This window comes from Oncorhynchus tshawytscha, linkage group LG24 (assembly GCF_018296145.1).
Source record: "Oncorhynchus tshawytscha isolate Ot180627B linkage group LG24, Otsh_v2.0, whole genome shotgun sequence".
Taxonomy (NCBI): Eukaryota; Metazoa; Chordata; class Actinopteri; order Salmoniformes; family Salmonidae; genus Oncorhynchus; species Oncorhynchus tshawytscha.
Window position 1 is genome coordinate 15,606,705 of NC_056452.1, and position 20,596 is coordinate 15,627,300.

Consider the following 20,596-nt stretch of genomic DNA (forward strand, 5'->3'; position numbering starts at 1 on the left):
GTTATGATGGACTCAATCAGGTTCTCTTTGACAAAATAGTCTGTAGCGGCTTAGCACCAGATGCTGACACGTGTCAGTCATCCACAAAGCAGGGTGACGTATGAGAGTGTGTTACTGTCACAAGGTGTCTGGGGTCTCACTCTGAGCTGTGACCGCCTCATATTTCAGTAGGACCTGCGAGGTACAGCGGACAGTGAAAGGTTACCTTGTTACACATTGGCTTATAAACATGACTCTCTAATGGTTCTTATATGGCATAACGTTCAGATATCACTTTGATTCCATTGCACTCTGGACCAGATTAATTTGCCTACAATAAAACGACAGGAGCAGATAGGCACTGACATTTTGGCTAGGGGAGAATTTCAGCTCTACCAGTGCAGTCTCCAGGCCACCAGCTCTCTCTCCTCCTCTCTCGTGTTTTGGGTTTTATAATAAACGAGAGAGAGGCTCCTCTTGGCTAAACATATACTTTGTTTGGACAAGAAGACACAGTTGTGGCGCGGCGTGTTTGGTTTTGTTCTTAGGATGTCAAGGTCTGGTTCAAAGGGGATGGATTCCAGGCCTCTTTCCCTGTCATCAGTGGTCTGAATGAAAGGTCACCCAGACTAGTATAAATGGGTTTTAAACGGCTCCTGCACTCCAAACCAAAGGAGGCCACGTGTTCCCCCATCCTCCCTCCTTGGTAACTAGGTCGAAGAAAGATGAATTGAGAATCAGGATTGAGCTTTGTTTTGCCATGTTCAGGAGGACAGGCACCGTGGTTGAATTCCAGTCAACTGTGGAATCCTACATGTAATCCTAAAGTGAGACAAGGAATGGCCATGTAGTGGATGTTTAAATGCCCTTAATTTACACTGCTACACTTGTAACATGGTACGGCTCTCTGTAGCACATTTGTTAGATCCCGAGTCAGTTAATAGCACACACCTAAAGGCCTCTGAGGTGCATAGTCAATGTATGACTGAAGCTCCAGGCCAGGGAGCCATACAGAGACCCATACTGGTCATTCCCCGTATCTGCTGCATTGCTCATCTGCAGCACAACAGCAATAGCAGCAGAAGTGCTGTAAATGTATTGATCCCAGTTTCCCCAAAGCTGCAGTGGTGTATTTGATTCCGGGCCTGCCGCAGTGTGGCCTGTTACTGCTCTATGGGCAGGAGAGAACCATCTTCAACATGGAGCCCATGACAAATACCCATGACAAATATCCATGACAAATACAGAATTCGCTCAAAACTGAAGGCGCGATCCACTGTATTTATCCCTAGCCGCGTCCTCAGAGCATGCGCAGACAAGCTAGGTGGTGTGTTTACGGACATATTCAATCACTCCCTATCCCAGTCTGTTGTCCCCACATGCTTCAAGATGGCTACCATTGTTCCTGTGCCCAAGAAGGGAAAGATAACTGAACTAAATGACTACGGCCCGTAGCACTCACTTCTGTCATCATAAAGGGCTTTGAGAGACTAGTCAAGAATCATATCACCTCCACCTTACCTGATACCTGAGACCCACTTCAGTTTGCATACCGCCCCAACAGGTCCACAGACGACACAATTGCCACCACACTGCACACTGCCCTGTTCCATCTGGACAAAAGGAATACCTATGTAAGAATGCTGTTCATTGACTACAGCTCAGCATTCAACACCATAGTACCTTCCAAGCTCATCATCAAGCTGGAGGCCCTGGGTCTCAACCCCGGGTTAATGCCACTTTAATAATGTTTACATATCTTACATTACTCATATCACATGTATATACTGTATTTTATACCATCTATTGCACCTTGCCTATGCCGCTCGGCCATCGCTCATCCATATACTTACATGTACATATTCTCATTCACCCCTTTAGATTTGTGTGTATTAGGTAGTTGTTGGGAAATTGTTAGATTACTTGTTCTATATTACTGTACTGTCGGAACTAGAAGCACAAGCATTTCGCTACACTCGCAATAAAATCTGCTAACCAGGTGTATGTGACCAACAACATTTGATTTGATAATTTTGTTTACATCCTACTTTGTGATCTTCAACAGACTTTGAGGAGATCCAAATGGTGGCAGCCCAGGATCTCAGCAACATCTTGAAACAAGGCTACCTGGAGAAGAAACGACAAGGTAGTAAGATTACGGAGTCAGATATGTTGCAAATATACGTGACGTTGAGGGCTCATTCAAATACTTGTTTTCATTCGGTTTTCCATGTAGATCACAGCTTCTTCAGCTTAGAATGGCAAAAGCGATGGTGTGTCCTCAAAAACACAATATTCTACTACTTTGGGAGTGACAAAGGTTGGTTTGAACTGCTCACATCACACTAAGGCATACAATTGATCCATGTACAGTTATTTATGCCTGGAACTCATACATGTGAACATTTGGGTGAGGAGATTGAGTTAATTAACACAGTTCTTCCTTCAGACAAGCAGCAGAAGGGCGCCTTCTATATCAAGGGTTACAGTGCAGAGATGGTGGCCAACCTACGTAAAGACTCCAAGAAAAATGCCTGCTTTGAGCTGAGTGCCCCTGGCCGACAGTCCTTCCAGGTGGGTGTGCAGTACAAAAGCAAACAAGGGACTCCTCACAGTGATGTTTCGTAGCATGCCAGTCTTACCTAACGATCATGTTGTATGATGGTGGCTATCCTCCCCAGTTCACTGCTAGCAGTGTGCGAGAAGCCATGGAATGGGTGGACCAGATCAACTTTGTCCTGAAAGGTATGTCAACATATTTCCAAATCTATTTCAAAGACACAGTAGTAGAAAAGGATATAGTGATGATTGTGTACGTTTTCTTGTCCTCTGTTAGATTGGTATTGCCTCACTGACTTTTTGGCCTGAAAGGGCAGGAAATAAACCATTTATATCCATTCCCAAATATATCCATCCACCAAACTGACCAACCAGACGCCTTCCGAACCTCCTCATCCACCACATCACAAGGAATTCATGTCATGCAGGCCACACCCCCAACCGATTTCCCCCTTACGGGAAATGTATTGGTAGACGTTCTGGTTATCCTCGAGCGGCATTGATTTTTTTCCTGGCCAATGGTGTATCACAGAGGACCCGATACCCTGTGTTGCAGTGCCCAGTCGCCAGCAATCACAGCACTGCTCCGTCTGAGAAAGGCAGGCTGCACCGGCTGCTCTGAAATGGGCTGACTTGCGGGAAGTAACAGACACCACATCATTTGTCTTGTCCATTTTTACTACTATACAAGACCCAGATATACAGGGAGTTGGAGGCAAAGGTTTTTCTCCCTGTTTGCTGTTGGTTTATGCTGGGTGAATTTGAGATTGTTCACTTCCTTTCCCCACCGGCTGGTCATCAAAGGTGTCCACGAATGTCCATCAGAATGACTAGATATTTCACAGATCTTTTGAAAATACAATAAAATGGGGAAGTCGGATGCCATCTACTACTCTGGGTCCTATGGGTACTCAAGGGGATGTGACTCATACTGTGCTCTGTACAGAGATTCTGCTCATTATTTATGCTGTGCCTGTGTTCCATGCAGATTTGAGTTCCAGCTTTATCCCCTTTGAGGATGAGACCTATGATGACATTGAGGGGGTGACGGGGGTGGCCAGCCGTCCCCCTTGGCCCGCCCCCTTCCCGGTCCTGCCCCAGCAGGTCAAAGCCTCTCTCAGTAGCCAGGAGGAAGAGAAGCCCAGCCAGTGGGAGGAACAGGAAAAGGATGATATCTACGAGGTGCTCCCAGGTATGAGAACAGACACAGAGACACACGTAACTCAAAGACTAATTACACATTATAAATCATATTATCCTAATAAGAGTGTCAGAGGTGTGGCTGTTGTTATAGAGGAAGTACAGGACTGTCCCACAGGCAGGTGGGTGGCTCAATGGGTCCAGAGAACGACCAAAGGGTGTGACTTCTCCGTGTCATCATCCATACCTCTATTTGAGATACAACAAGGTTCTGTTTCCCCTTTGCTGAAATCATTGGTAGGAGAGAAATATGACTTGCCAATTGTCTTTTCACCAAAGAAAGCCATCTGGGATGGGTACAGAGTAGACCCTGGCCACAGATGGTGTAACAAATGACATTCTCTTCTTTTTTCTTCACTTTCTCACCCTGTCACCAATAAATCTCTCTCCCCGTCATTTGGTTGCTCTCAGATTTTCTTAAAAGGCACTGGAGGGCCAAGGGAGGTGGTGGGAAGACAGGCTGTACCCTACATCTCCACAACACAGAAAGTGCATTATTTTGTTTCAGGAAAGTTTTTCAAAATGTCTCACCTCTTTTGTTTTCATTCTGTTTCCCAGAGGATGACATTCCAGGATCCATTGAGGAGATCAGTGAGAAGAGCACGAAACCAGGTTTGAATCCCACTCACAGCATTCGCTGACCAGCAAAATAGGAAAAAGTTTTAAAACATTTTTAAAAAAACATTTTGGATGACCCTTCAATGATCTGTATCAACTTTTCCTCTTTCGCAAAGCCATCTTTGTCAGAATTTGCCAGCTGTTTATGTTAATACAAGATAGATGAGGGCAAGAAGGACATATGATATCAGCAAGCTGCTGTTCTAGAGAGGAGGTGTGTAGGTGTGTCTTTCAGATAAATATAGTTATTGATAGTACTCACTATTCAAGTTATTCAAAGTGTTTTGATATTTAGACTTTCGATTCAAGTGTAATCTTTTAGGTAACAGCATTGTGTGTTTTTGCTCAGTGTGGTCCATAGACTATGCCAATTACTACCAGGGCTTGTGGGACTGTGAGGCAGACGAGCCTGACGAGCTGGCCTTCCAAAGAGGTGACCTCATCTACATTGTCAGTAAGGTCAGCATCAACAAGGCCAGTCACAGTTCCTTCATGCACTTCAGCAACATGCTATATACAGGTAATTGCCAAAATAATGGAAACACCTGAGTAAACAAGGGATAGAAAGTATATTGAAAGCAGATGCTTCCACACAGGTGTCGTTTCTGAGTTAATTAAGCAACTGGTATCCCACCATGCTTAGGGTTATGTATAAAAATGCTGGGCTTGCCATTATTTTGCCTACTATGGCCATGCTCCCATAGGAAAACAATACCCCCATCGAAAGGGCACGAGAGGTCACTGAATGTTTTGATGAGCATAAAAACTATGTAAACCATATGCCATATGCCATGGCCATCTCAGTCACCAGATCTCAACCCATTTGAACACTTATGGGAGATTCTGAAGCGTTAGCAGAGACAGTGTTTTCCCCCAACAAAACACCAAATTATGGAATTTCTTGTGCAAGAATGGCGTTGCATCGCTCCATTAGACTTCCAGAAACTTGTAGAATCCATGCCAAGGTGAATTGATGCTGTTCTGGCTCGTGGTGGCCCCACGCCTTATTAAGACAATTCATGGTGTTTCCTTTATTTTGGTAGTTACGTGTAGATTCTATTCTATTCTAAACAATTCTGTTTTATTCTATTCTAATCAATGCTATTCTATTCCAACCCCTCAATTGTCTATCCTTGAGCCACTGGGGGAGAAATGCCCATCAGATCTTCTATAATGGGATTGGGGTTCATTACTGAGTCTGTATCTGTATCATGAGGGTTAATTGAGAAAGCAGCCATGCAAAACCCCTGCTGTGTTGAACACAAACTGCAGGTGAAGCATCCTCCATCTCAGCTCTTTTCCCTCAATCTATTTCCCTGTGTTTTATGGCCATTGTGTAGAAACATGCAGTATATCTACGTGTTACAGCCACTCTACTGGAAATCAATGTGTTGCAATTTGGGCATTGCCGCCCTCTAAGCTTTTCAGGACCTTGTTTGCAGATTGAAGCAGTATTGGAAGGCTTGGATTTGTGTGTCATCATATATCCTGTTTTTTACAGTATGCATAAGCGGTACTATTTGACATGTTGTAAAAAGAGATAAGGATAATTTCCAGTCTTCCAGTGGAATAGTTAATTAACTCTTAGTTGAACAAGGTGGTCTCCTCTGCAGTGTCAAATTAAGAAGTTTCTTTAACAAACCTAACACAATGGTACATCTAGGACAGGGGGTGTGTCTGAAATATTTGTTGCTATATTCATAGCTGGCGGTGGCGCGAAAGGGCTGGGTTTTGATGAAAAAATACATTTTAGGTGTGAGGAGGGCTTGGCCACGCACTGGCCAATCAACGTGTGTCATGACTTAATACCGCATGCTGCTGTCTCAAGTTCTGGAGGTTATTGACGGTCTTTGCGTTGTCATCATCTCCAATTCAGCTGGGGGCACAGAAATATTCTAAAACCAGTACATTGTGGATTGATACTACAGTTTATTAAATAGCATAGGCTACAGTAACAAGTAATAGTAAAAGTTTTTTAAAAACATCCAGTTTTTGCTCAAAATGTTTGGAGTGTTGGCAGTCAACGTTGTAATTGGCTTCAAGGTCCTTACGCATCGCACTTCTCCTCAAATAAAAATACTAGGCTCTTGTAAATGGTACTGTATGTGTGAGGCATGTTCTCGATATAGCCTAGGCCAACAGTTTGATATGGCATTATATAACTGAATCATTTCAATATGTTTGGAGCAGCCCGTCTTTGGTAACCAGATGAGAGGTGCTCTATGGAAATGGGGATGGATATTTGAACAAGAGAAATGAAATAATGGCTAAAATAATGTACAATAGGCTACAACAAAAAAGGGGATGTCAGCTCAATGTTTTTCTGCTCCCAAACTTAATCTTTTAAAGGCCCAGTGCAGTCAAAATGATATTTTTACTTTGTTTTGTATGCTATTGTACAACAGGTGATGAAACTAACACTGTAAAAGTGTGAGAGAAAAAAATGGATCAGTGTTTTTTCCTGATAGTTGAATGGTGATGGTTGAAAATACAACTTACACAGGATCTTCTAATCAGCCTGATTTGCATGGGCTGGAGTTTCAGCTTGCCTGGTGGCAACGCCAGGCTGTTAATTGGTTAATTAGACCAATAATAAAGAGAGTTCCAAACCTTTCTGCCAATAAGAGCTAGTTTGAAGTTTTCCCTCCCCACTCAGACCACTCCCAGACAGTCCTAGCAAAATTATTCCTTGAGAAATACACTACATTACCAAAAGTATGTGGACACCTGCTCATCGAACATCTCATTTCAAAATCATGAGCATTAATATGGAGTTAGTCCCCCTGTGCTGTTATAACAGCCTCCACTCTTCTGGGAAAGTTTTCCACTAGATGTTGGAACATTGCTGCAGGGACTTGCTTCCATTCAGCTACAAAATAATCGTTGAGGTCAGTTGGGTGATTAAGGCCTGGCTCACAGTCGGTGTTCCAATTCATCCCAAAGGTGTTCGATAGGGTTGAGGTTAGAGCTCTGTGTAGGCCAGCCAAGTTCTCCCACACTGATCTCGACAAACCATTTCTGTATGGATCTCGCTTTGTGCACGTGGGCATTGTCATGCTGAAACAGAAAAGGGCCTTCCCCAAACTGTTGCCACAAAGTTGGAAGCACAGAATCGTCTAGAATGTCATTGTATGCTGTAGCGTTAAGATTTCCTTTCACTGGAACTAAGGGGCCTAGCCCGAACCATGAAAAACAGCCCCAGATCATTATTTCTCCCCCACCAAACTTTATAGTTGGCACTATAAATTGGGGCAGGTAGCGTGCTTTACACCACTTCAGCCGACGCTTGGCATTGCGCATGGTGATCTTAGGCTTGTGTGCGGCTGCTCATCCATGGAAACCCATTTCATGAAGCTCCCGGCGAATGTTGCTGACGTTGCTAGTGGGTGTTGCTACAGAGGATAGACCATTTTTAACCGCTTCAGCACTCCGCGGTCCTGTTCTGTGAGCTTGTGTGGCCTACCACTTTGCGGCTGACCCGTTGTTTCTCAATAACAGCACTAACAGTTGACCTGGGTGGCTGTAGCAGGGCAGAAATTTGACGAACTGACTTGTTGGAAAGGTGGCATCCTATGACGGTGCCACGTGGACTGTCACTGAGCTCTTCAGTAAGGCCATTCTCTTGCCAATGTTTGTCTATGGAGAATGCATGGCTGTATGCTTGATTTTATACACCTGTCAGCAACGGTGTGGCTGAAACAGCCGAATCCACTAATTTGAAAGGGGGTCCACATACTTTTGCATGCATATATATAGAGTGTCGTGTTTTTTTGCTAAAAAGCTATTTTTGTCCATTTTAATGGAAAACTATTACCCAAAAATGATTTGATATTGATATAAATATGTCTGCATTGGGCCTTTAATAAAGCTTTGGTGATTTATTTCAAAGCAGTCTCAGGAGCCAAAGCCTTTATTGATAGGCTTGGCTTCTAGTAGGCCTACTTGGTGAATGCATTAGGCAGGACAAAAAATAAATAAACAGCCTTCATCGAGGGGAGGCTATGCTTGATTTTTCAACAAATGATGCGAAATGGAAAAAATATATATATATATTTTATATATACGAGGGTTACCGGCACAAAAAGCACATCTCCTCTCTTTTTCCATGAGCATATGGGCACTGTGCGTCACGGGTAGATAGGTAGCACTTCCACAGGACAAAATCCTTACCATTACCAACATGTTACCTCTAAGATCAGCCTTTGTTTGGTCTTAAATATCCACACCAACACTTCCTGAAATTGACACGTTTTAAGCACACACCTCAGGTATTGCCACCCCTCCCACCTCAGCGCAAGCGAGCTGATATATGACAGGTAAACTACCAATCCTGTTGCAAGGGTTGTAAAATAGCAGAGCGCCGGCTTTAACAGGTTGAAATTGCTAACGAGCGTGGTTTAAAGCCAGCCAAAAATAGAGCCCTATGGGTACTAGTTTATAGGGGAATGTCAAAACAACCCATTACATTTTTCATAGCAGAAGAATAAAGCCACCTGCTCTGAATCTATTGGAGGTGTATCAGGAAGAGGTTACCAGAGTTCTACAGTCTTACCTTTTGGTGTAGTTGTTGGGTTACCTACCTTTCACTGTAACAGACCAACTCTTGGTTGGTTGTAGCTGTACTGTCTGGTACACAGCTTCAGTGACACAGATTACTCTTGTTTTGTCAAGCTTTTCCCCTTAGTCTCCATAATAACGTGATAGTCTACAGAGCTTTATAACAGTCCCTAGATGGATTAAAAGTGAGGGCCTCATTGTAATTCATTTAGAGGCAATTCCTTCCTGTCTGTTTCTGAATGGAAGGTTTTGGTTTAGTGTGACATGAGTCCACTCGTGCCCCATTCAGAGTCATAACCTTGTATCATATTTCCCTCATGAATGACATTAATGACATGATTAGGACACTGCATGGCAATCGTGTGTTTTAATGAGCCTTAAGGGAGGGGAATCCCTGTTCCCTCTGGTTCAACAGTGGAGCTGACTATTTAGTTGAACGGGGGTTTCCTTGGAACCCTGACCTCGAGGAATGAAATACAGGCCCTTGGCTGCAGCTCAAGCGTTGCTCTAACTGGGGAACACAGACATAAAATGGCCATATAAAACTAAGGCCCATAAATTCTCCTGAACCGAGGCTTAGGGTGCTGGGGGGAGGCTGAGTGTATGGGCTCTATGTCAACACTGACCATAATTACAAGGTAGAAAGGACACGCTCTAAGTGCTAAATCAATGGTGCTAACAAACTGTTATTTTTAAGCTGCGATTTGATTGACTACCGGAGTGCAGACCAGGCTAGGGGCTAGCCACAGGCACTGTGTTGTATGGCTGTGAACTGAGTAGAACATGACGATTATACAAAGAGCCCCCATCAATCATTATTGATCTAGCGAGAACTTACTGTAAAGAGGTGCATTTTTTTGTGTGTGAGGAGAGAGAGTGAGAGAGTGTGTGTGTGTGTGTGTGTGTGTGTGTGTCAGTGGGAAAGTAAATATATGAGTAAAGCCACAACTCGTATTCATTCCATTCGTTTTACTAGATTAATCTGGCAGAGTCTGCCGCTGGGTTCACAGATGTTGAACTTGGTTCCCAGTCTCCCGTCCACAAAGAAACACATAGCAACTATCTTGTCTTTGCACTGGCCTTTTATTGCTGAGAGCTTACACTGTCTTCTATAGCTTTTGGCTTTGCAATGACATTTTAGAGCGTGGGATTTTTTAGTTGTTATAGATTCTCCTGATAAAGATCCATACTATTTTACGCTTTACCATTTTTATATCATTTTTGGATATACTATACTAACTACTGGATAGAGCCTACTTATTCATATGAAAATGCTAACTGTTTTGAGTTCTCATTACACAGAACTGACAGGTTGGGCCTGTTTATTGTACATGTACAATATATCATGAATTTGCAGACAAAATGTCTGCAATTAGTACATCTTTGCTCTCCTAACATCCGTATTGCTTATATTGACTCCTAAGCATGTTTCTCACTACTCCATTGGGTTGTCCTGCATTCCAGGACTATAATTTATGTAGCTAGCTGGAATCAGAAGACAGCTCCACAGGTCAGCTGCCACATTCCGGTATTCCCAGAGGCACTCTTGTAGAATGGCAGGGTTGGAGTGGGGAGAGATTTACGATGTAAACCCATCCAGGCTCCTTTAAACTTTCGCAAACACTGCAATCTCTCTGCTCCCTCTGCTCTATCTCTCTCTCACTGTCTCACTCTCTCACTCTCTCTCTCTCACTCTCTCACTCTCTCACTCTCTCACTCTATCTATCTATCTATCTATCTATCTATCTATCTATCTATCTATCTATCTATCTATCTATCTATCTATCTATCTATCTATCTATCTATCTATCTATCTATCTATCTATCTATCTATCTATCTACCCCTCTCTCTGATCTCTCTTCCCCACTCTGCTCTGTCCACCCGGGGAGTGCACCTCACAAGCAGAGAGAGAGCTAGGGGGCGGGAGAGAGGCCCTCATTGTCGCCAACCAAGGAGGGCCTATAGCAGCACCTAGATCTTCTGCACTCATTCTGTCAGACCTGGGCCCTGACAGTAAATCTCAGTAAGACACAAATAATGGTGTTCCAAAAGGTCCAGTTGCCAGGATCACAAATACAAATTCCATCTAGACACCGTTGCCCTAGAGCACACAAAAAAACTATAAATATCTTGGCCTAAACATCAGCACCACAGGTAACTTCCACAAAGCTGTGAACAATCTGAGAGACAAGGCAAGAAGGGCCTTCTATGCCATCAAAAGGAACATGAAATTCAACGTACCAATTAGGATCTGGCTAAAAATACTTGAATCCGTTCTAGAACCCATTGCCCTTTATGGTTGTGTTGTCTGGGGTCCGCTCACCAACCAATAATTCACAAAATGGGACAAACACCAAATTGAGACTCTGCATGCAGAATTCTGCAAAAATATCCTCAGTGTACAATGTAAAACACCAAATAATGCATGCAGAGCAGAATTAGGCCGAATTAAGTGAATTCCCAAACCTTCCATAACAAAGCCATCACCTACAGAGAAATTAACCTGGAGAAGAGCCCCTAAGCAAGCTGGTTCTGGGGCTCTGTTCACAAACAGACCCCACAGAGCCCCAGGAAAGCAACACATTTAGACCCAACCAAATCATGAGAAAACAAAAAGATAATTACTTGACACATTGGAAAGAATTGACAAAAAACAGAGCAAACTAGAATGCTATTTGGCCCTAAAACAGAGAATACACAGTGGCAGAATACCTGACCACTGTGACTGACCCAAAATTAAGGAAATCTTTGACTATGTACAGACTCAGTGAGCATAGCCTTGCTATTGAGAAAGGCCACCAAAGGCAGACCTAGCTGTCAAGAGAAGACAGGCTATGTGCACACTTCCTAACCTCCTGCCAAATGTATGACCATATTAGAGACACATATTTCCCTCAGATTACACAGACCCACAAAGAATTCTAAAACAAAGCCAATGTTGATAAACTGCCATATCTATTGGGTGAAATACCATAGTGTGCCATCACAGCAGCAAGATTTGTGACCTGTTGCCACAAGAAAAGGGCAGCCAGTGAAGAACAAACACCATTGTAAATACAACCTATATTTATGTTTATATATTTTCTCTTTTGTACTTTTAACTATTTGCACATCATTACAAGACTGTATATATACATACTATGACATTTGGAATGCCTTTATTATTTTTGGAACTTTTGTAAGTGTAATGTTTACAGTTAATTGTTTATTATCTATTTCACTTGCATTGGCAATGTTAACATATGTTCCCTATGCCAACAAAGCCCATAAATTGAAATTAGAGAGCAAGAGAGAGAGAGAGAAACTGTTCCATGCCGGCCTCCTCCAGTCTTCAATGGCTCGTTAGCGCCATCAAGAACATGGACACTGGGGACATCTAGTGGCTGACTTCAGTGCGAAACTAACTGATAATACTGAGAACGCTTCACAGTTGACAACACACACACTCTGAGACTGATTTACGCTAGTAGGCTATGTCCCACTCTTAAATCAACATGAACTTTACCCTAAGTAAATGGCTATCAATTATGTTGAAGTTTGCATCTAGAGGAAAAAACACAAACACAATTCAGAATTGATTAAGTTAATTAAAAGCCCTTATTAATGCAATTAATGCAGAACTAACTGATTTGATTATTCTCATTACATCTATCTTGTTGTAAATTTAGAGAAAATTAATCAAATCAAATTGTATTTGTCACATGCGCCGAATACAACAGGTGTAGACCGTACAGTGAAATGCTTACTTACAAGCTCTTAACCAACAATGCAGTTTTAAGAAAAATACCTAAAAAAAAATCAAGAAATAAAAGTAACAAATAATTAAAGAGCAGCAGTAAAATAACAATAGCGAGGCTATACACATGGAATTGTAGCCTACCTAAGTTGTATTCGTTTGTATTACATTTTATGTGATTAGTGTAGGGAATATGGGAGTATCTTATTTCCATAGGGCCATATTCTCATATCCTCAACTGCCTCAAACCCATGGCAACCCCAGTTGGCCCATTGCCCGTAGGTCCCACCATGTGAATGTGGTGGAAGAAAAGGGAGAGGGAGGAAAAACAATCAGATGGAAAAGTCAAGTAAGAAAGACACAAAGGAAGAAGCTTTTATCCCTCTGTGTGACCTTATATATAATTTTATCTGTCACACATCTCTTTAAATTCCCTCGCTGCTTTTGTGGCTATAGACAGGGAAAGACGCCTTATTTACCACCCAAAGTAGCAGGGGGAGAGAGAGCAGAGTCTGGGGTTTGGGGTCATGTAGGAGGCAGCGGTCATCTACCGGTCAACTACAGTAAGGTCATTATTCAGGCCCAGCCAATAGCCCAGAACTGTGCCTGAGCAACCCCTATCCATTCTGCCTAATTATTATAAATGAGGGGCGGCGTAAACAGCTATCATTACAGACACTCAGTGGCATACACAAATCCACTTTAAATTGCTATTAAGTTAAAGAGCCATCCTGTAATCCCAAAACGGCCTTAGAAGAGAAGCGGCTTGTTTATTTGTTCAATTCTTTTTGATTTGCTCCTTCATATTTTAGACGGCTCTGATGCGCAGTCATCTCTCGACTTTGAATCCCTCGCATTGATTAAATTACTAGATTGCCTGTTTATTACAGGGATCAAAACATTTTGAAGATTTTTTACAAATAAATCACCAACTCTAAAAAACAATGTGTCAAAATCTCTAAACAGGCATTGCTGGAATTTATTTTGAATATTCATATTTAAGTAGACTTTTCCCCCCACAAACGTTCGGATACGTGTGTGTACAACAATATTTCCAGAACACCTAAGGAAGTCCAGTCCACCTGTGTGAGCAAAATTATTCGACTAGATATGGTGTTGAAAAGATCAGGAGCTGAGGTTTGTTAGAGGTGTCTGTTTCTTTGTTAGGGTGGCTAGTGGAGAGAGACGCAGCACTGCAGTGTGTGCCTCATGACTTCCCTTGTGGATGAGAGCGAAACAGAGAGGGAGAGGGAGCTAGAGAGAGAAAGAAGGGAGGGAGATGGAGGGTGGCGGTGAGGAGGGAGAGATTGTAACACCCAGGCGGCGGGTTCAGCGGCAGGGCAATGAGAGACTTCCTGTGCTCCATCACGCCCAAGGCCTGCTTCAGTCAGCTGGTAGCGGAGGGCAGATGCCTCATGTGTCAGTCTTATTAGCAATCCTCCTGCGTACGTGTGTGTCCGTGAGTGTGTATGTACTGTACGTGTGTGAATGTCTGTTTGCTTGCGCGTCCGTGTCTATGTGTTGTTTATACATCAAGAGAAATAGTAAAAAGGCAGAATATGACTATGGAGCGTGAGCAGAACCTGATGTTCTACAAAAGGATTGAATGCATAGCTCGAGGAGGAGTTAGGGAATAGGGTAATGTAGCTGTCACGGTGACCTGGCAGGCATACAAAGTGCTCCTTCTCCTGCATGAGAGACAGTCAAACCAACCTTCTCCCTCTTCAGGCATCGTTAGCAGTCAATCTGTCCTCCTGCCACCATTAGCCAGATCCTTGAGTGGTAAATAAACGATGCTGCTGGTGTACTGCAGGTGTTGTCATGGCAACTTGCTCACTCCCTCTCTTTCTTAGCTCTGCCCACGTTCATTTGCTCCCTCTCGTGAAGGAGTCAAAGGGAGGTCAACGAGTCAACGCACCGCCACAATATGTCGCTGTTTTGTCCTCCCTCACCTCCTCCCAACACACAGTAGCTGATAAGATACACATTCAGGGCACTCAAACACGGGCAGACTTAGCGATTTGGAGGCCTCAGGCAGAGTCTGAGCCCGATCCAACATCACAGAAATGTAAGCCCGAACCTGAAAAAAATACAGATTTCTACAAAAATAGGCCTGTTGATGGTGTTGAGAACGATGCCACAGAGGCGGGCGGCAGCGGAGCGAGGAGAAAATGAAACATCCCTTGTCTTGGAAAAGTGAGGAGGCAAACTCAATATTGGAATAATTCGAATAAAGTAGGCTAATGCAATTGAAAGCATGTATCAAATTGTTGCGTATAGGCCTACTGAAACTCCCAAAGTCATATCCAATCGTTATACTAAAATGGAGGTAATACCCGTGTGTGGTCAACTAGATGAAAATGTCAGCACTGTTTTGATTGGCAAAGCGCCGTCGACTGCTTTGAGACAAGCGTGGGGGACTCGTCTTGATAAGTCAATTAGTGTCAGATTTGAGTTTTCCCTGAATGTCTGTTTGTATATTTGGTTAGCCTACAATTACCCTGGGAAAATGTTAGCTATGTTGAAGTGTTGTCTCTATTCTGTTATATATAATGATCAGAACATTCTGCTAGCATGTTATGTAGTTTAACAAGAGGATTTTGCTATTCACTCGCGTTGTAGCCTGGCCTACTCCCGATTTGTCTGATAATCATTGTGATTTTGTTTCACTGAATCTCCGTCTGTATATTCGCTTAACTGCTCTCTGGCTGGGCAAATAAGTGGAGGTGGTAGTTAATTTATTTGTTTGCTCATCTATCACCGATCAGAAACATTTAGCATGCAATAATTGTAATAATGTAATAATAATTATTGTAGCCGAAATCAATTGTATTATTTTGCTCATGACTGAGGTATCGGCTAGTAAAGGCTTTATATAATCAATTGCCGAGCTGTGAGAGTCCTGTTTTATCTAGCTTAACCAGAGGAGGCTGGTGGGAGGAGCTATAGGAGGACAGCTCATTATAATGGCTGTATTGGAGTCAATGGAACGGAGTCAAACACGTTGTTTCCATGTGTTTGATGTGTTTTGTACCATTCCATTGATTCCATCTGTCCTCCTGTAGCTCCTCCCACCAGCCTCCTCTAATCTTAATGTAACTTACTTCAACATATCATTCATGTCATTCATAGGCAGCTGTTATGAGATAAAAAAAATACATATATTTTGTTACTAGTATTTTGGGGGTTTATTATGCCCAGTTCATGAGGCCCCTGATGATGTGAGGCCTGAGGGAAATTCCTCTTCTGCCTAATGGTAAGTATACCACTGCACAGAAAACATCATGAAGGGCCTCTTGATTATTTTAAAATTGAAGAACAATGTCTTGGTATGGAAATGGCATGGCATCCTTGGTGCCCACAGAAAGGTGTTATCCATAATACTGTATTTTCTCCTGTGAATTAAAGATCATTCTATCCAAAATTCAGGTACGCATTACACCAAATTAAAGGGGGGAAATCTGTAGGAGGTAGGAGAGATTGAAGTTAGGGCATTGTCATCAGAATACATTTACTCCCTGTGCTTCTCTCTATACGAGACCTCCCCTTCCAGCAGGCGTACTCTGGATGAACCCGTAGTAAGCAGCGAAGAAGATGGAGTTGGCACGCTTGACAGACCTTCGCTGCCATTGGAACACTGGCGATGTAGCTGTTGTATTAAAATGGCGGCGCCGATAATCAAAAAGAGCTTTCTCAGGGAGGACGTTGGACTGTCTGGCTGCACAGATGGGCTGGGGAGATGAATACAACTTTCTGTCACTGGGGTTGGAGGAATGGATCTGCGACAGCCCCGTGGGAGAGAAACTGTTTCGTTCCTTACTCTCTGATGCCCCAATCTGTCTGTTTCTCTCCTTTTATAGATTACTATTCGAGCTAGATTTCCACAATAAAACTTGTTTTTATGACTTCAGGTATTAGGGCCATGTTTTAGAAATGCACACAGCTAATAGAACATGTACCTTTCCAGAAGAAAATGTGTATACTTTCTTCAGTTGTCTTAAAATCAGCAAGCACATTAATTAGCCATTGTGAGTGGAGTACTCCACCTTCAATTAGCCTGTCATTCCGTTGAATCAGGGCTCTGTGTGGGCGAGCAGACAGAATGAAAATGTTCTCTCTGTTCGCCACATCTGGATGGATAACCAGCTTATCATAGCTAAATTCACTTGCTCTAAGAACATGTCAGGCCTGGGCCATCACTCTGCTCAGTGAGCTCTAACTGTTCTTATACATCATCTCTGTCCAGCCACCGGACATTAGGAGTAGGTCTGTTTCTCATTCCTTTGGCTCTGTAGTGAGGTGTCAGAGCTCTCTGTATTAGAGGATGTGGGATCTATCACAGCAGTGCCCAGAGAGACAGCCAGGAGATGGGGCAAAGATTTGACAAACATGCATTATAAATGTAAACCCCATACAAATGGACTGATCGATATAAGCTAGCCTTGGGGTTTCAGATGCTGTACCCCAATAAGGACAACACAAGGTAGCAAGGGCCATTTTGAGGCAATGCTAAATTCTGTTATAAACCTATGATGACACAGGGAGAATTACATTTGCATACTCCTCACGTTCTCTCCTCAAAACCCACTGGAGGACAAGTTCAGAGGGAAAGGACCTCCTGGCTTTCTCCTCCAGTGGAATTTGAGGAGGCGGTGAGGAAAGGAGAGAGGACGCAAGGAGAATGCAATTGAGATTCTCCTATGGTATACTGTGCATCGTTGTGCTTGTTCCACCTCCTCACCCTGCTTGTGTCGCTCTGTTCCAGGAGTATAACATCAATGGCTGGTGGGTCGGAGAGCTAAACGGAACCATCGGTATTGTCCCTAAAGACTTCCTCCATCCTGCCTACATCCTCTGAGCTCCCAAGAGGTACTGGAGCACTCTCATATTGTTACGATTACAGACTGATATAATGGTCTAATGTACCTTACAGGCCTCCTGACACCCATTGAGATAACCATTGAAATAGCAGGAGAGGTGTATATTCACAGCGGTGGTCTGGCCATTTAAGACATCTGGTGGCTGAAAGTAGAACTGCAATTACTGCATAGACCCAAGGTGTGTCATTTTATCAGCAATGCTTAATTATAGCATCATTGACATAATTGAATTGGGAAATATGACTCCTTAGTGATATTAACTATACGCCAGATAAAACATACAGTATCATACTGCACTACTACAGGAAATATGTTATTTGACCCTGCTGGTCATCTATAAACATTTGAACATCTTGGCCATGTTCTGTTATAATCTCCACCCGGCACAGCCAGGAGAGGACTGGCTCATAGCCTGGTACCTCTCTAGGTTTCTTCCTAGGTTCTGGCCTTTCTAGGGAGTTTTTCCGGGCCACCGTGCTTCTACACCTGCATTGCTTGCTGTTTGGGGTTTTAGGCTGGGTTTCTGTACAGCACTTTGAGATATCAGCTGATGTAAGAAGGGCTTTATAAATACATTTGATTTGACTATGTTTCTCCCTGACAGTTTCTCTTTGTATTGTGCTTTACTTCCACAGTTGAGTGATGTGACTGACTACATTCTCAATCCCCAACACCGAACACTTCGAGATTGATGACAGATTGACCTTTATTATTTCGTAATATAGCGTTATGCTGTTAGTGTCATTGTTGTTGTATGTTTTTGTAAAGATATGCTTCATTTCCATGCATAAATTACATTACCATGGTTCTTCTGAGGCATTTGGTGTTATACATCAAATTCTGGATAATGCTGATGTCACAAAAAGGTTTCCTCTGTTCAATTGTTTCCAATGTATTTGTGCCCATGTGTGTGAATGGAAATTGCCAGACATTGAGGAAACATTATGCCCCTGTGACAAAAATAGGAAATCCTCACCTCTGGTGAACTGGGGGGCTGTCTATTCCATATTATGAAGCATACGAACTGGTGCCTTCAACAGCCTTGTGTCTGAGGCTACAGTGCTTGTTATTTTGATGCTGACTTCAAATATGTAGGCCACAAGGGGTCAGGCATGCTCCCTGGTGCGATTTAATTATTTTTCAATTTAAGTGTTTGAAATTGGAATACCTGATCATTTGCAATAAGAAAACCTATTTATTTTTTATTTTTGAGCCTGTAAAAATATTGTTAGATATTTAAATTCCACAATATGATGTACATAAGAACTTGTTTGACTGTGCATATGAAAGTCTATGGCAATATAAATGTCTGGAAACGAAAGAAACACCTATTTAGGCGAGGTGCTGGCTAATATAAATGTCATGCACTAAAATAGACTCAGATGCAAAGTACAGGTGGGGAAAAAAACTAAAGTGCCCTCCACTAATATTGGCACCCTTGGTAAATATGAGCAAAACTGGCTGTGAAAGAAATGTCTTTGTTTATCCTCTTGGTCTTTCATTCAAAATATTCACAAAAATCTAACCTTTAATTAAAGTAAAATAAGTGAAAATAAGAAAATAAATTCATAAAACAAATACTTTTCTAAAATATATGTGTGCCTCAATTATTGGAAACCCTTCATTCAATAATTTGTGCAACCTCCCTTTGACAAGATAACTGCTCTGAGTCTTCTCCTATAATGCATAATGAGGTTGGAGAACACATGGTAAAGGATCAGAATCTCTCCAGATCCTGTGGTCCATGCATGTGGACTCTCCTCTTCAGCTGACACGGCAAGGTTTTCTATGGGGTTTAGGTTGTGGATTGGGATGGCCATGGCAAAACCTTGATTCTGTGGTCAGTGAACCTTCTTTTGTGTTGATTTTGAGGTGTGCTTTGGATCATTGTCCTGCTGGATGATCCAACCACGGCCCAGTTTAAGCTTTCTAGCAGAGGCAGTCAGGTTTTGATTTAATATTTTTTACATTTAACCTTTATTTAACTAGGTAAGTCAGTTAAGAACAAATTCTTATTTTACAATGATGGCTTACCCCAGCCAAAACCTCCCCTAGCACGGATGACACTGGGCCAATTGTGCGCCGCCCTATGGGACTCCCGATCATGGCCGGTTGGGATACAGCCCGGGATCTGTTGTGACGCCTCTAACAAACTGTAGGCGCTCTGGTTTGTTGTTTGATGACAGCAAATGCCTTTTTTCTATGGCAACCATCCCAAACAACTTGTGGTTATGTAGGTGGCGTCTGATTGTGGTTTTGGAGAATTTCTGACCCCAAGACCCAACTTATGTCTGCAATTCTCCAGCTGTGATCCTTGGAGATTTTTTGGCCACTCGAACCATCCTCCTCACTGTGTTTGGGGTCAATATAGACATGCGTCCTCTTCCAGGCCGATTGTTAACATCCAGTTGCTTTAAACTTCAGTTAGATTTTACTCATAAGAATTTTTAGGGGTGCCAATAATTGTGACACGTTTCAGAGTAAAATATTTCAATAATTTTACTTAGATTTTTGTGAATATTTTGAAAGGCAGACATTTTTTCACAGCCCGTTTTGCTCATATTTACCAAGGGTGCCAATATTAGTGGAGGGCACTAACATTTTATTTCCAAGTACAATTATATTCCACAGAAATATTGTCATCAATAGGTGCATTCCTAGTTTATTTTTGACTATTTTTAGGTAGGTATATTGCCCTTGTACATCCTTGTATGAACTACCTAAGTGGGAAAAACTGTCTGGTAATCATCTACATAACATAAAAGGGGTACTGCAAACAACTGCTATGCCACTTACATAAACTAATGCACTGTTAAAAGGCTGAATATGAGAACAAAACATCCCCAACATTGCAAAACACTGTACAGTGTGTTTGGGACTTTTACCATTGAAGACAATTAGACCATAACATTGAAACCAGTAGAACTGCTGTAGCCTGATGGGAATAAACCACACACACGGTTCATTTCCTGGACACAGATTAAGCCGAAGACAAACTGAAGGACTGGCTTGAAATGAGAGGATGATCATGAGCAAAAGCTTTTGGTTTACTTCCCAAAGTTGCAA

The 20,596-nt window shown here is 42.5% G+C and overlaps 1 protein-coding gene across 1 annotated transcript in view; it reads left to right on the top strand.

Annotated features, from left to right (window-relative positions):
• The window catches only part of LOC112223592 (src kinase-associated phosphoprotein 1), a 30,752-nt gene extending 12,417 nt beyond the window's left edge, over positions 1–18,335 (top strand). The window contains exons 5-13 of the mRNA XM_024386672.2: positions 2,045–2,125; positions 2,216–2,299; positions 2,429–2,553; positions 2,661–2,724; positions 3,527–3,730; positions 4,297–4,350; positions 4,706–4,815; positions 17,416–17,519; positions 18,166–18,335. Coding sequence (XP_024242440.1) covers positions 2,045–2,125; positions 2,216–2,299; positions 2,429–2,553; positions 2,661–2,724; positions 3,527–3,730; positions 4,297–4,350; positions 4,706–4,815; positions 17,416–17,508 — 815 coding nt within the window. The 3' untranslated portion in view covers positions 17,509–17,519; positions 18,166–18,335. The remainder of the gene's footprint in view (positions 1–2,044; positions 2,126–2,215; positions 2,300–2,428; positions 2,554–2,660; positions 2,725–3,526; positions 3,731–4,296; positions 4,351–4,705; positions 4,816–17,415; positions 17,520–18,165) is intronic.
• Positions 18,336–20,596: the final 2,261 nt, after the last annotated feature.